General features: G+C 34.1%; 1 protein-coding gene across 4 annotated transcripts in view; it reads right to left on the reverse strand.

The window, feature by feature from the left end:
- Positions 1 to 15,000, reverse strand: part of LOC135199877 (leucine-rich repeat-containing G-protein coupled receptor 5-like) — a 664,061-nt gene that overhangs the window by 37,064 nt on the left and 611,997 nt on the right. For all 4 annotated transcript variants that reach the window (XM_064228278.1, XM_064228035.1, XM_064228110.1 and 1 more), the window contains one exon: positions 2,993 to 3,064. In XM_064228278.1, coding sequence (XP_064084348.1) covers positions 2,993 to 3,064 — 72 coding nt within the window. The remainder of the gene's footprint in view (positions 1 to 2,992; positions 3,065 to 15,000) is intronic.

The following is a 15,000-nucleotide window of genomic DNA, read 5'->3' on the forward strand; positions in this document are numbered from 1 at the left end:
GCTCTGAAATTACGCATTGGTAATTATGACAATTGATTAAGATTATATCGTCAGCAGCGTCATTAATATGAACATTCCAACGCTATTTGCTCTGCTGACATGATTAATCCATTTTCCGATTTGTGATAGCCGTTATTCCTGATATAATCTGGCATAATTCATGACCAGCTTCAGCAGCGAGATATGGCGCCTGATAAAAGCATCGTTATTTCAATTACTTTTGTGACTAATCAAATACCATTATTTATTCATTAATTTTTTTTTAGACTCTTCACACCCAAGTTCTTTTTTCAGGAATTTAATCAGTTTTGAAATCCTAGAATGGCTTTGATAGTGAAATATTGCGTACAGATCCCGTAGAGTTTTGTACCATATCACGGAAAACTAAAACGCTAATATGGGGAACATTAATGAATATTAACACACGTCTCATTTAATTGGGGAGGAGTATAAAGTTGCATTCAAAACAGTACGAGAGGTTTGATAGTGAAATGTTACGTACGGTGACCGTAGAGTTTTGTGCATTTAGAGAAAACTCCAAAGCTTTCATGGGAGACTAAAAAATATTTAAGAGAGTCTTATTCCTCTGCCAAGGATTATTTACTCCCTGTCTTTAATTTTTGTAAACGAATGTGTACTTATAAAAGCGCAGCAGCAAATGGCCGTCATTAATTTCCAGTGCGTGGGCAGAGCGCTCACGCCGCAGTGATCTTAATGCTAAAATGCCATATCTACATTACAAATAGCTGCTTACGTTAAGATGATAATGCTGTGCAAGATTATCTTGAGAGCATCGTGTGCGTTTTATGAGACGCGAAATAAATACAACAGATGAAAATGAGACAGACATTGTTTGAAAATCTTTTATCATGTCTGGAGACGAATAGAATATGGTCTTTTTACTCTCTCCATGTATACGTTTTTATATACTTAATGTGTATGTGTGCGGAGAGAGAGAGAGGAGAGAGAGAGAGAGAGAAGAGAGAGAGAGAGAGAGAGAGAGAGAGATTCTGTCGCACTTTATTAAATATGGTATTATCTGGCTAAGGGAGCTTCATCTGAGAGAGAGAGAGAGAGAGAGAGAGAGAGAGAGAGAGAGAGAGAGAGAGAGAGAGAGAGAGAGAATTTTACTTGCGATAAGTTGTTTTCATATTCCATGTTAGCCTGCAGCATTTTCTGTAAAGGACACTTTCGTTTGAGAGAGAGAGAGAGAGAGAGAGAGAGAGAGAGAGAGAGAGAGAGAGAGAGAGAGAGAGAGAGAGTATCTGACGTTAACTCACAATAAGCTTTTATTTCGTTGCCTTAAGTAAAAGTTGGAATAGCGTGATTTGTAACCTCTAATGGGACCACTAATTGCCATTATGGCCGACAACCACAAACAGGTCAATAAAGTGTTCGGAAAAAAAATATGAATTAGACAGTTAATGGTACTTTTCATGTACTTAAGCGAACATTCGCTTATTAACTCTGGGTAAAAGCTCCTTTTGATCTTGAGTGTATTTTGTAATAATATTCTCACTTAATGATTGTCGAAAAAGTGATAAACGTATTTTTTTCCGATATTCTCACTTTAAAATACACAAAAATCTGAGAAATGCTTATTTAAGATATGCTCATTTTAATATTGAAAACCCTGAGAAATGTATTTTTAATGATATTCTCACTTAATGATTGAGTGTATTATATAACATTCTCACTGAATGATTATCGAAAAAGAGATAAATATACCTTTTTATATTCTCACTTTGAAATAGAAAAAAAACCCTGAGAAATGCACATTTAAGATATTCTCATTTAAATATTTGAAATCTGAGAAATGTATTTTTAATGTTATTCTCACTTTAAGATAGAAAAAAACCCTTGAGGGTACCCTTAATGCTAATGGAATATTTGACTTAATGATTGTCAAAAAAAAAAGAAATACTGATAAGTGTATCTTTTTATGATATTCTCACTTTTAAATAGACAAAAATCTGAGAAAGCCATATTTAATTTAATTTTTTAATTTAAATTCTCATTTCAATATTTGCAAAATCTGAAAAATTTATTTTTAACGTTATTCTTACTTTAAGATAGAAAAAAACCATTGAGTGTATTATGTAATAATATTCTCGCTTAATGATTGTAAAAAATAACTGATAAATGTATCATGGTGTTCATACTTTGAAATGGACAAAAATCTAAAACGCATATTTCAAGATATTCTCATTTTAATATTGAAAAATCTGAGAAATGTATTTTCATTGATGTTATCACTTTAAGATAGAAAAAAACCCGAAGAAATGTATTTTTAAGATATTCATACTTCAAGACTGACAGAAGTTTGAGAAATGTATTTTCGAATGATATTTTTTCTAAAAGATTTACAAAATATCTTCAGGATATTCTCTCTTAAGAGAGACAAAGGTTTGATAATTGCATTTCATAGAGATATTCTCACATGCAGACAGACAAAAGGCTGCGAAATATATTTTTAGGATATTCTCCCTTTTCGAACCAGTCTGAGATTTTTAAACATTTTTCACTCTAACATAGAAACCGTCTGGTAAGTGCATTTTTTGAAAAAATATTCTCACTTCAATATAGACAAAGTCTTTGACATGCGTGCATACGGAAACAGCTCAGTTAATAACTTTAAAACGACATTTTCTTTGGTATATTTTAATGTTTTTTTTTTTCATTTTATTGTAAATATATCATTTTCATCTTGAAGCCACTCGTATATTAACACACACCAAGTCTCAATAAAATTAGTAATAATGAACAGGGGTTGGTTTCTCATACTTAAAAATGATTAATGATATGGAATATTTTGGAGAAAAATTCGTTATTTAAAAATAAGTTTGTTCTTTGATATATTCAAGCTTCAAGATAGACAGCCATGTCAAGACAAATAATTTTTCATACGCCTCAAATATGATACAATATTGACGAAAAATAACTATATATGTAAAATAATACAACGGTCTGGAAGTACTTATCTAATACTTACAGATGACGAAGGGCTGGGTAGCTTGCAAAGGCTAGGTTCTGGATCGTCGTAAGATTATTGTTGGACAAATCCCTGGAAGGAGAAAACAGGAAGTTTTCAATAATTCACTGGAAAGAAAAGAAAACAGAAAAAAATCATGAAAACTCTTTAAAACTTATTCTTCAAGCTTTTTAGGGGAGTTGGCTGAACCCTCCAAGCATTCAAGAATGACCACGACCCGCCACAGTTGACTAACCATTGGCTGTTTAATTCAATGCTTAGGGTAAAGATTGTACAATGTCATATTCATGAAACGGAGCATTATCTATATATATATATATATATATATATATTATATATATATATATATATATGATGAAGTAGATGCTTATGTAGGAATGTATGTATGTATGTAAGTAAGTGGACATTTAAGAATATTCGCATGTGTGAATTATTGAAAGCGAATGATGAAATACATATTATATCTGTTATGCAATATGAATGAAATCTGAATTTAAAAATAAGCAAATGGAATTGCAGGAATCATTACTGTATTTGTACGAGTGTGCTCATCGTAAAGAAGTGTTTGAAAAGAATATTTCTATTAAGTCAAAATACAAAATTTCCCCTTAGTTGCGTGTAGTGGCCTTGTAGCATACAAATAAAATAAAAAAATAAAATAAATAAAATAAATATAGGAATGAAAACGAGGGAATTTAATGAATTAAAGTCAAGAATTCACGAATACAATTCATAAAAAGGGGAATTTAATGAATTAAAGTCAAGAATTCACGAATACAATGCATATAAAGGAAATAATTTTTTTCCAAACATCTAATTCCTAAAGAAATTCAGGCTGTCAATTCCAACCATAAAATAAAGTCCCCAGCATCGACACCTTTCCATTCCTTACGAGAGAATTCACAAAATTTCACCCCCGAATAAATAAATCCAAGGGTCGTACATATCAAAGGAATACGGGTCTCGGAGACGCATCTGAATCAGCTGCCCTGTCGTAAACACTCAGGGCGGAAATGGCATATACTTTACTTATTTCCGGAGGTTTATTCACCGGGCTCTCGCCTGACGTCGTGGGGGAAGGGGGCGTTTCCTGCCAACGTTTTAGTCGTGTTTCTGGGCAAGGCCCAGGTGGATATGCTTAGATATATGTATGTATGAACGTTTTACCATTGTTTCTCAGTAAAGCCTAGATGAATATGCTTAGGTATGTTTGAATGTATGTATGTATGTAGTATGTATGCGTGCATTATGTGTGTACTCCGTATGAAGGTTTTAGTAATTTTTCTCAGGAAGGCTAAGGTTAATATGTTTATGTATGTATGTATGTATGAACGTTTTATTAGTGTTTCTCAATAATGCCCAGGTGTATATTGTATGTATGTATGTATGTATGTATGTATTTATACAAGAAGGTTTTAGCAGTGTTACTCAGTACGGCCCAGGTGAATATGCTTAAATATGCGTTTGAATGCATATGTATGTATGAACGTCTTAGCAGTGTATGTCAATATAGTCCAGGTGAAAATGCTTATGTATGTATGTGTGAATTCATGTATGCATTATGTTGGTGTTGATAAGTGAAGTAAAGGAAGTTCGAAGTGGAGAATCGTGAGAATTTATGCTCTATGGAACTATATTATTAGTATTATATAAATGTACATCATCCGCCAATTTTAAGTAATAAAGAGGTGAATTTTATTTTAAATAAAGCAGACTGTAAATTCCTTTCGTGATTTTGAGAGGATTTGCAAATGAAATATTCACTACAGAAAGACCTGAACATTATTTGAATTAATTTTATTTTCACGTCCAAATGAAGCCACACCACACCAATAATTTCCCCTGACTTTCACTGAAATAGACTTCATCGTCATTTCCATTTGCGAGGAAAAGTGATAAATCTCAGTTATTAACATCAATAATCTACTCGTTAATAAGCACATTGAGCAACCTCCACGTCTGACGCAGTTAATAAGGTCCAGAGTGAAACGACAATGTACATGCAAATTAATACCAGATGTCCATTATTTATTAGACTGACACTCATGGATAGCTTCGAATGCAACAATCCAAGTCCTGATTAGTACTTGTATCAATCAAGTACCAGTATCATAACAGGTCTCACGTTGCACTTGAAGACAACAAATTCCCTTGCTTGTGGTCTGCAAGGCTTGTAGCCAACAACAGCCGTTCATAGTGACGTGGAGAAACTATTTGATACAAGATTCAAGACTAAAGGTTTTACGTCACGGGAAAGTAGGAACTGGAGTTTAAGTTCAAGCTGAAATTGTGTTTTTATTCACGTTTCGTTTTGTCACCACACACACACACACACACACACACACACACATATATATATATGTTACATACATATATATATATATATATATATATATATATATATATATATATATGACTTGTAAAAATGTTCTATTACAACAGAATCCCATCTAATAAAAGGAGCCCATAAAAACGCCAAAATATAGAGAGAAAATACTATATTTCACAGACTGAAGAGAGAAAGACAACAGTCTCTGAAATATAGTATTTTCTCTCTATATTTTGGCATTTTTATGGGCTCCTTTTATTATTATTATTATTATTATTATTAATTATTATTATTATTATTATTATTATTATTGATTAGTTATATTATTATTATTATATGTTATATATATTATATATATATATATATATATATATATATATATATATATATATATATATATTTAAACAGGCGAGAAAAGTGCACCATTTTAAAGGAGCCCTGGTACGTCCTTGGTCACAAACGGGAAGAAGAAGAAGAAGAAGAAGAGGAGGAGGAGGAGGAGGAGGAGGAGGAGGAGGGAAATATAAACTTTTCGGTGAACCATACAATGGAATGCTAAGAAAATATTCAGTCAACAAACGCATTTTTTATTCGAAATAAGATTTTTCTGCATATGAAACAACAAAGAACCTTTTTGAATAGTTCTGGTAAAGAAGGAATACACAGCAATTTGAAGCCTTTTGTATGTTGAAAAATCAAAGCCTCAGAAATAACGATAAAGCCTTTTGGAATGAGAGCAAACCTATGCCAAAATATCAGAGAACATTAATACTTGAATAAAAATATTGGAAAACATAAATATTTAGATAAAAATATTGGAAAATATCAATACTTGAATAAAAAAAACATTGGAAAAGATTACTACGTGAACAAAAAATATTGGAAAACATTAATATTTGAATTAAAAAAAATAGGAAAAAATAAATTATTTTGATGAAGCATATTCGAAAACAAATTATTTTCATAAAAAACATTGGAAAACATAAATATTTGAATAACATTGATTAGGAAATATTAATATTTGAATTTTAAAAAATGGGATGCAGAACACGAAAACACCTTTAACTCTGTTGCAAGGTTAATGAACCTGGCCCTTGTTAAAGGTGAGGGTAGCAGAGTTAATGCAGACTTGTTGAGGCTAACATGGCTTGATATGAAACTTTGAAACGATAAAACACAGGCGGTGCAAGGGACCCTTTTATATTAATCATTGTGGAAATGCAAAAATGTGAAAATGTATGTATGTATATATAATATATATATATATATATATATATATAGATATATATATATATATATATACATACATATAGGTATAGTATATATAAATATATATATATATGTTATATATATATATATAATATGTATATGTATATATTATAAATATATATATATATATATAGATAATATAATATATATATATATATATATATATATATATATATATATATATATATATATATATATATATATATATACATGAATCGGAAAATTATTAATCCCGCATAAGTTATAAACATTATGTACCTAACATTTAACGTACGAGTAAATTAAAATATGCTAAAATTTATGGTCAAATAGAGCCTTGTTTCACCAACGCAAATTAAAATAAATACGCTCTATTTATCAAAAATAATACTTTTTCTGTACTGTTTATCATGCCCATTATTTTTTACATTTTCTTTCGATGAATAAATCGTAAAATTCACATCCTAAAACGCGAAACACCTTTTTGAGACCTTTTTGCGCTCGTCCATGGACCTTCCTAACACCCCCCCCCCCCCCCCCCAACAAGAACAACAAGAACAACATCAACAAAGTAGCTTGTAGGCCTACTCCCCGAGAAAGTAAAAATGAATGAAATAGGCTTTTTTATTCAAGAATTTTCAGTAGACATGCAACAAAATATGTATAATGATTACTCCCGCTGTGGATCTAGCTAACAATGTTTGCTGAAACGAAATTTCAGTCTAGAAATAATTAGTAAAAATGCAAAAATAAACAATAAAAATACATTATCCATCTCATTGTGGATCTAGCTAACAACAATTCCTGAAACTAAATTTTAGTCTAGAACGTTTTAGTAGAAATGCAACAAAGAATTTACAATGAATGCTCCCATTGTGGATCTAGCAAACAATACTTAATAGAACGAAACTCATAAATCCTAGTGATATGCAGCAAACACTTCGCAAAGCAGTAAAGCTCACAACAACACACGGCTGTTTCACAGCATTACACGCTCGGCAAGTGCACAGCATTAGTTACGCAGCTGAACCACCGGTTATATAATGTTTCATTAAGACCGTCTCGAGATCGGTGAGGGAAACGCAACGGCTTCTGTGCTCGAGCGTTGTATTAACTTCTTGATGACATTTCTAAAAATATTTCCTTAATTTGTAGTTATTCAAATGATTACTAATATCCAAGGATTAATATCATGGACTCGTATTGGAATATAGATTTTAGGCCAAACACTGGGATATATGAGGTCATTCAGCGCTGATAGAGAAATCGACAGTAAGAAGGTTTGAAAGTTTTAACAGGACGAGAACCTATGAAGCAATTGTTAGAAGAGGGTGGAAAGAGAATATGAATGGAGGTACAGTAAAAAGTAATGAAGGAAGTTGCGGCTAGGGCCGAAGGGACGCTGCAAAGACCCTGAAGTAATGCCTACGGTTCGCCACGTGAGATGAGATTTATTTATAAGTAGCACGTCGAAGTTTACGCGGATTGTATGCGAGTCTACATTTTCAACATCTTGGGAAAATTTAATCTCTCTCTCTCTCTCTCTCTCTCTCTCTCTCTCTCTCTCTCCAATGAACCTTATAAGGGAAAAGAATTTCCATTTTCATTCCAAACTTCTTCCCGTTCCAGAAGAGCGTTCCAGAAACCCATAAATTCCGCAAACGTAGCTGATTCCGGGAGATCGAGTGATGTATGGAGACTAATGGTGTGCGCTCCGGACATTTCGTAAAACAGAGGAGAGTCAAGTTGCACGCGAGACTACAACAACAACAACAACAATAATAATAATAATAATAATAATAATAATAATAATAATAATAATAATAATAATAATAATAATAATAATAATAATAATAATAGACACATAGACACAAGGTAGTAGCCAAGGGCAAATTAGAACTTTATCGCGTAACGAATATATGAGAGAGAGAGAGAGAAGAGAGAGAGAAGAGAGAGCGAGAGAGAGAGAGACAAATAAAAGACCCAAGGGAGCAGACAAGGGGAAATTTGAAACACATTATATATATATATATATATATATATATATATATATATATATATATATATACATGAGAGAGAGAGAGAGAGAGAGAGAGAGAGAGAGAGAGAGAGAGAGAGAGAGAGAGAGAGAGAGAGAGAGAGAACTATAATTGGTAAAAATACGAAATTCATTGTGTAGTGAATACTCGCATATATACATGAGAGAGAGAGAGAGAGAGAGAGAGAGAGAGAGAGAGAAGAGAGAGAGAGAGTTATAACTGTAAAAGTACGAAATGATTCTTTCAGATGTGAAATACCAACGGAAATTACAAATTTATCGTGTACCGAACATATGAGAGAGAGAGAGAGAGAGAGAGAGAGAGAGAGAGAGAGAGAGTCTGAAGTTAAAACGTTTCATCTATTTGTCCCGAATTATCTTTATTCGTCTATCCTCTGTATGTATGAATGTATGTAAACTTAATTCTAATAAAATATGAATTACCGAAGAAAACATTCAAAGACACATACAAGAGAAAACCATTGTTTTTTCATAGGAATCTGAAGGAGCTGTGTATGTATGTATGTATGTATTTATGTATGCAACCTTCTTCCACGCCCCCCCCCCCCCCACCGGGGAAAAAATGCTCAGACACAAGAAACAAGCCTAAGTAAGTCGACTAAGAGTTCGATTAACACGTCTGATTGAATCGTAAAGGTGGTCGACCACTTGCTTCTTCGTCTGCCTGATCTCATTCCAGGAATCCGAGGCACCCAGGTGTCATTAGTCTCCAAATTCCTGGTCTCCCCAGGTTGCTCAAAGCAAATCTCACGATCAGCAGGAAAAAAAAGTAAAAAATGCGCCAAAGTTTCTCCGGCGCAATCGAGTTTTCTATACAGCATACATTGCTGTATGACCCCAGCCACGGCCTGGTGGTGGACTGTCCTATATTGTTGCCAGATGCACGACTATATGGCTAAATTTAGCCCTCAATGAAATAAAAACTACTGAGGCTAGAGGGCTGCAATTTGGAGTGATTAATGATTGGAAGGTGGACGATCAATATACCGATTTGCAGCCCTCTAGCCTCGGTAGATTGTAAGATCTGAGGGCGGACAGTAAAAGTGCGCACGGACAGACAAATAGCCATCTCAATAGTTATCTTTTACAGAAAACTAAAACCTGAGTCCAGTATCAGAAGAGTGAAATAGTTTAGTTGCAAACAACTTATTCAATAACAAAGCAATTTTAGACATATTCAAAATCTTGCAGGCACAAAACACAAGCAAACATTGAGAAAATGTATCACTGTGGCTTTAGAGAAGAGCTGGCAGCTTTGGCTGGCAAAGGAGAACAGCATCCTAAGACAGAGCAAAGATTACCATCAGTGAGGGAATGCATTCAACTAAGATATCCCTCAGCAAAGGTTGCTATCAGCAGTTCGATCTCGAGCAGAGGCTTAATGATGCAACACCTGCCCCTCTCCTAAACACGTCAAACAGTGGAGGCTTAGTCTAACACGACAGGAAGGTTGGATGTTTTCCCTTTGGAAATTAATCTAAAATAATATATCATTGCTGATTTTATATTTATATTTACTAACATAATCACTGTTTCTTGCATAATGCTACTGCCACTACTCGCATTATCATTATTGTTGTTGTTAATAAAATAAATTGCATTATTCAGGACATTCAACTTTACATTCACAGGTTGGGTCAGTGACCTATACCAGCGAAGCAGTTAAATGATTTTTGTTTATCCGAGTTGAAAACTGTTAGATCTCCTGGAATCCCAGCTACTCGGTCTGTCTCAGTGAACACAGGTTTGATTTCATTGTATTTCAGCCCCGCTGGGTACACCAGGATTTTCCTCAACATACTAATTTCTTTCTAGTCGTTATTTATAAAGCAGTGAAGATGGATAATACTAGAAATTTCAGAAGACTCAGTTTCTTGAATATAAGGTTTTACCGTTCTGTAAAAGAAAACTATTGAGAGGGATTTGTCTGTCCGTCCGCACTTTTTCTGTCCGCCCTCAGATCTTAAAGACTATTGAGGCTAGAGGGCTGCAAATTGGTATGTTGGTCATCCACCCTTCAGTCATCAAACATACCAAATTGCAGCCCTCTAGCCCAAGTAGTTTTTATTTTATTTAAGGTTAACGTTAGCCATAATACTGCATCTGGCAACGATATAGACCAGGCCACCACCGGGTCGTGGGTAAGGTTTCATGGGACGCAGCTCATACAGCATTATACCGAGCCCACTGACAGATAGATTATACCCTGTAGCGGCTGTAAAAAAAAAAAAAACACTTCGGAGTATTTATTTTACTTTTTTACTTTTTTTTTTAATGAAGCTTGAACAAAAACTTTTTTTTACAACGAAGTACCTGAATGATTTCTTCTTGCAGTCACTGAGACGTAAATAAGCCTTCAGCGTCGTCGACAAATTTCGCACGATGCCGGCAGTCCCTGTTCTGTACGGGGAATATGTTGTTTACTTTTGCTGTTTACTTCCACTGTTTGCAATGTTTACCTGCAATAGCATCACTCTTCTTCTTGCGAGGGTCGAGCTTTCTTCTGGACTTGCAGCCATGTTCCCTCGACTATAGATTTCACCCGTATTTATTGAAAGTGAGAATATACGTTTAGTGTCGCCACTATAAGTTTAACTAGAGGTAATATATTACATTCTCGCGGAAAACATTTCGAGGAATTCGTGATCAGAAATGTCTAAAATAAATAGAATCTTATTCTGGCAACGAAGAATTGTGAGATGGTGGGAACGATAAAAGTAAAACACTAGAAAATATCTCTTGATTGTACCTTGTAAACAAATGCCCCTGCTCATGGCATTAGTTTTTTTACTATATAAGAATAATTTTTTGTTTTCGCAACAAAATAAGGATTTTATTTTTCACAGTCAAGCCATTGGTCTTTTTAAAGTAACATTTCAAACCGATTCATTGTTAAAATATATATATATATATATATAATATATATATATATATATATATATATATATATATATATATATTCGAAAAGGCATTTTTCGTGCAATGGATACCAGTCTCTTTCTCTCTCTGTCTCTCTGTCTCTGTCTCTGTCTCTCAGACACACACGTATAAGTATATGTGTGTATGTGTGCTGTTATCTTTTTAAGTAGCATTTCAAACCGATTCATTGATAAAATATTTATATTCATATATGTAATATATTCGAAAAGGCATTTTTCGTGTAATTGATACCAATCTCTCTCTCTCTCTCTCTCTCTCTCTCTCTCTCTCTCTCTCTCTCTCACACACACACACACACACACACACACACACACTCATATAAGTATGTGTGTGTGTGCTATGTGTAATACAGACATCTCTCTTAATGCTAGCATGTCATTATTAATAACCACTGCTACAAAAGGTTAAGTAAATCTCAACTAATTGGCCGGATGCAACTTTCTGTATAAGACAGGAGTCCACCATCAGATCGAGAACTCGATGGAGACGTGAAACCGTAATGCCAACACGTCTTGACGTGGCTATCACCGATTAATTCACGCTAACATGAACGCCTGCTATTCTTGGAGTCACATTGAATCTCTCTCTCTCTCTACTCTCTCTCTCTCTCCTCTCTCTCTCTCTCTCTCTCTCTCTCTATATATATATATATATATATATATATATATATATATATATATATATATATATATATATATATATATATATATATATATATATATGTCTTAATCTATCTATTGATATTAAGAGTGTATATATATATGTATATATATATATATATATATATATATATATATATATATATATATATATATATATATGTGTGTGTGTGTGTGTGTGTGTGTGTGTGTGTGTGTACAGAGAGAGAGAGATAGAGAGAGAGACAGAGAGAGAGAGAGAGAGAGAGTGAGAGAGAGAGAGAGAGAGAGATGACGAATTTGAATAGCAATCATGAACAATGAAAAAAATCACAAAGTGAGTAAAAGCTTTGGAAAATAAACTTAACCGCCCCAAAAACAACTATTCTTGAAAAATCTTGAATAATAATAAAAAAAAAAAACTCAAGACTCATCAAGAAACATTAACAAACATCTGTATAATTTCGAATTAAACGCTAAATAAATCAAAAGATTCAGTGGGTCTAAGAACGTACAAGAACACTGACGAATAATCCTTCCTGCCAACGTCTTTGTCTTTGTCGCGCAACTACAAACAAGCAAAATTCTGCCCGGATAAGACCCCATCAACAAGTTAAGTGTGGTCGGATTAGGGACCTTATCTCCTGATCCCCAAAACCTTTGTCTCCAATTCGTGCTGTGTTTCTCTGTCTGTCTGTCTGTTGGTTTGTCTGTCTCTTATCAGCAAAATGAGCTGTTATGTGTGATGCTTTTTCTTGACTCCTGACAACCTGTGGTAAACATTTTTCTATTTTGTTTAAAAAGCAAAATAAAAACAATATTTATTTGTAATTGTGTAATTTCTGTATCTCTGTCTGCCTGTCTTCAGGTTGGCCTGTCTCTCTCTGTCACGATAATGCGCATTTATTTCATTGAATGTTTTTTTCTATCTTATGGCAACTTATGAAAAATGTTTTTATCACAGTAGTGCTTGCTTGCATGAACGAGAATAGAGACCATTTCTTTCTTGGCAGACCAAGCGAAACGTCCTGAAAAATATTGAAAACAAACAAATAAAATAGATAAAAAAACTGATATTCCTCTCATTCCCTTGGACTAGATCCCAAGCAACCTCCGTGCGCTGGCTTGCATGAAAGTTCCCACCCAACCGAACGAGAAAAAACAGACTATTTCTTTTATGGCAGGCGAAACGAAACGTCCTGAAAAATATTGAAAACAAACAAATAAAATAAATTAAAAAAACGGATATTCCTCTCATTTCCTTGGACTGGATCCCAAGCAACCTCCATGTGCTTGCTTTGCATGAAAGTTCCAACCGAACGAGAATAACAGACCATTTCTTTCATGGCAGGCGAAACGAAACGTCCTGAAAAAATTGATTGAAAACAAACAAATAAAAAAAATAAAAAAACTGATATTCCTCTCATTCCCTTGGACTAGATCCCAAGCAACCTCCGTGCGCTGGCTTGCATGAAAGTTCCCAACCGAACGAGAATAAACAGACTATTTCTTTTATGGCAGGCGAAACGAAACGTCCTGAAAAATATTGAAAACAAACAAATAAAAAAAAAAAAAAAAACAAAAAAAAAAAAAAAAAAAACGGATATTCCTCTCATTCCCTTGGACTGGATCCCAAGCAACCTCCGTGTGCTTGCTTGCATGGAAGTTCCCAACAGGACGAGAATAAACAGACCATTTCTTTCATTGCATGCAAAACGAAACGTCCTGAATAATAACGAATATAAATAAAACAAATATAATAAAAAAAATTCATATTCCTCTCACTCCCTTGGACTAGATCCCAAGCAACCTCCGTGTACTTGCTTGCATGGAAGTTCCCAACAGGACGAGAATAAACAGACCATTTCTTTCATTGCATGCAAAACGAAACGTCCTGAATAATAACGAATATAAATAAAACAAATATAATACAAAAAATTCATATCCCTCTCACTCCCTTGGACTAGATCCCAAGCAACCTCCATGTGCTTGCTTGCATGGAAATTCCCACCAGGACGAGAATAAACAGACTATTTCTTTCATTGCATGCAAAACGAAACGTCCTGAATAATAACGAATATAAATAACACAGATATAATAAAAAAAATTCATATTCCTCTCACTCCCTTGGACTAGATCCCAAGCAATATCCGTGTGCTTGCCTGCTTGCATGAGAGAGCGCGTTATCTCCGAGAATGAATGCGTAAATTGCGTTGCCTCTTCTTCGGATGCCATTTACGTAGTTTCAGTTGCGCGTTCGTAATCATGAGAGGAGGCTTAGTCAAGTACAAGATGGCCATAAAGGAGGCTCAGATACGCTTTTATTTTCTCGTTAATAGTTCCAGCTGCAGTTTAGCCTCTCTCTCTCTCTCTCTCTCTCTCTCTCTCTCTCTCTCTCTCTCTCTCATTGTCGTAGATCCTAATTTTTATATCCACTGATTCTCTATCTCTTTTCTACGAACAGTATTCACAGCATTTGTGCTTGCAATCTCTCTCTCTCTCTCTCTCTCTCTCTCTCTCTCTCTCTCTCTCTCATACAAACACGGATTCTGTCTTTATATCAAGCGATTCCCTTTCCCTCTTATATAAAATAAGATATAATATTTATATAATCTCTCTCTCTGTATTTCACAGGTACTTCTTATAATTTCTGTTATTCTCTATTCATCTTCTATGTAATACTATCTACTATATTTACACGTAGTAATCTCTCTCTCTCTCTCTCTCTCTCTCTCTCTCTCTCTCTCTCTCATACAAACATGGATTCTGTCTTTATATCAAGCGATTCCCTTTC

The sequence above is a fragment of the Macrobrachium nipponense genome, chromosome 11 (assembly GCF_015104395.2).
Source record: "Macrobrachium nipponense isolate FS-2020 chromosome 11, ASM1510439v2, whole genome shotgun sequence".
NCBI lineage: Eukaryota > Metazoa > Arthropoda > Malacostraca > Decapoda > Palaemonidae > Macrobrachium > Macrobrachium nipponense.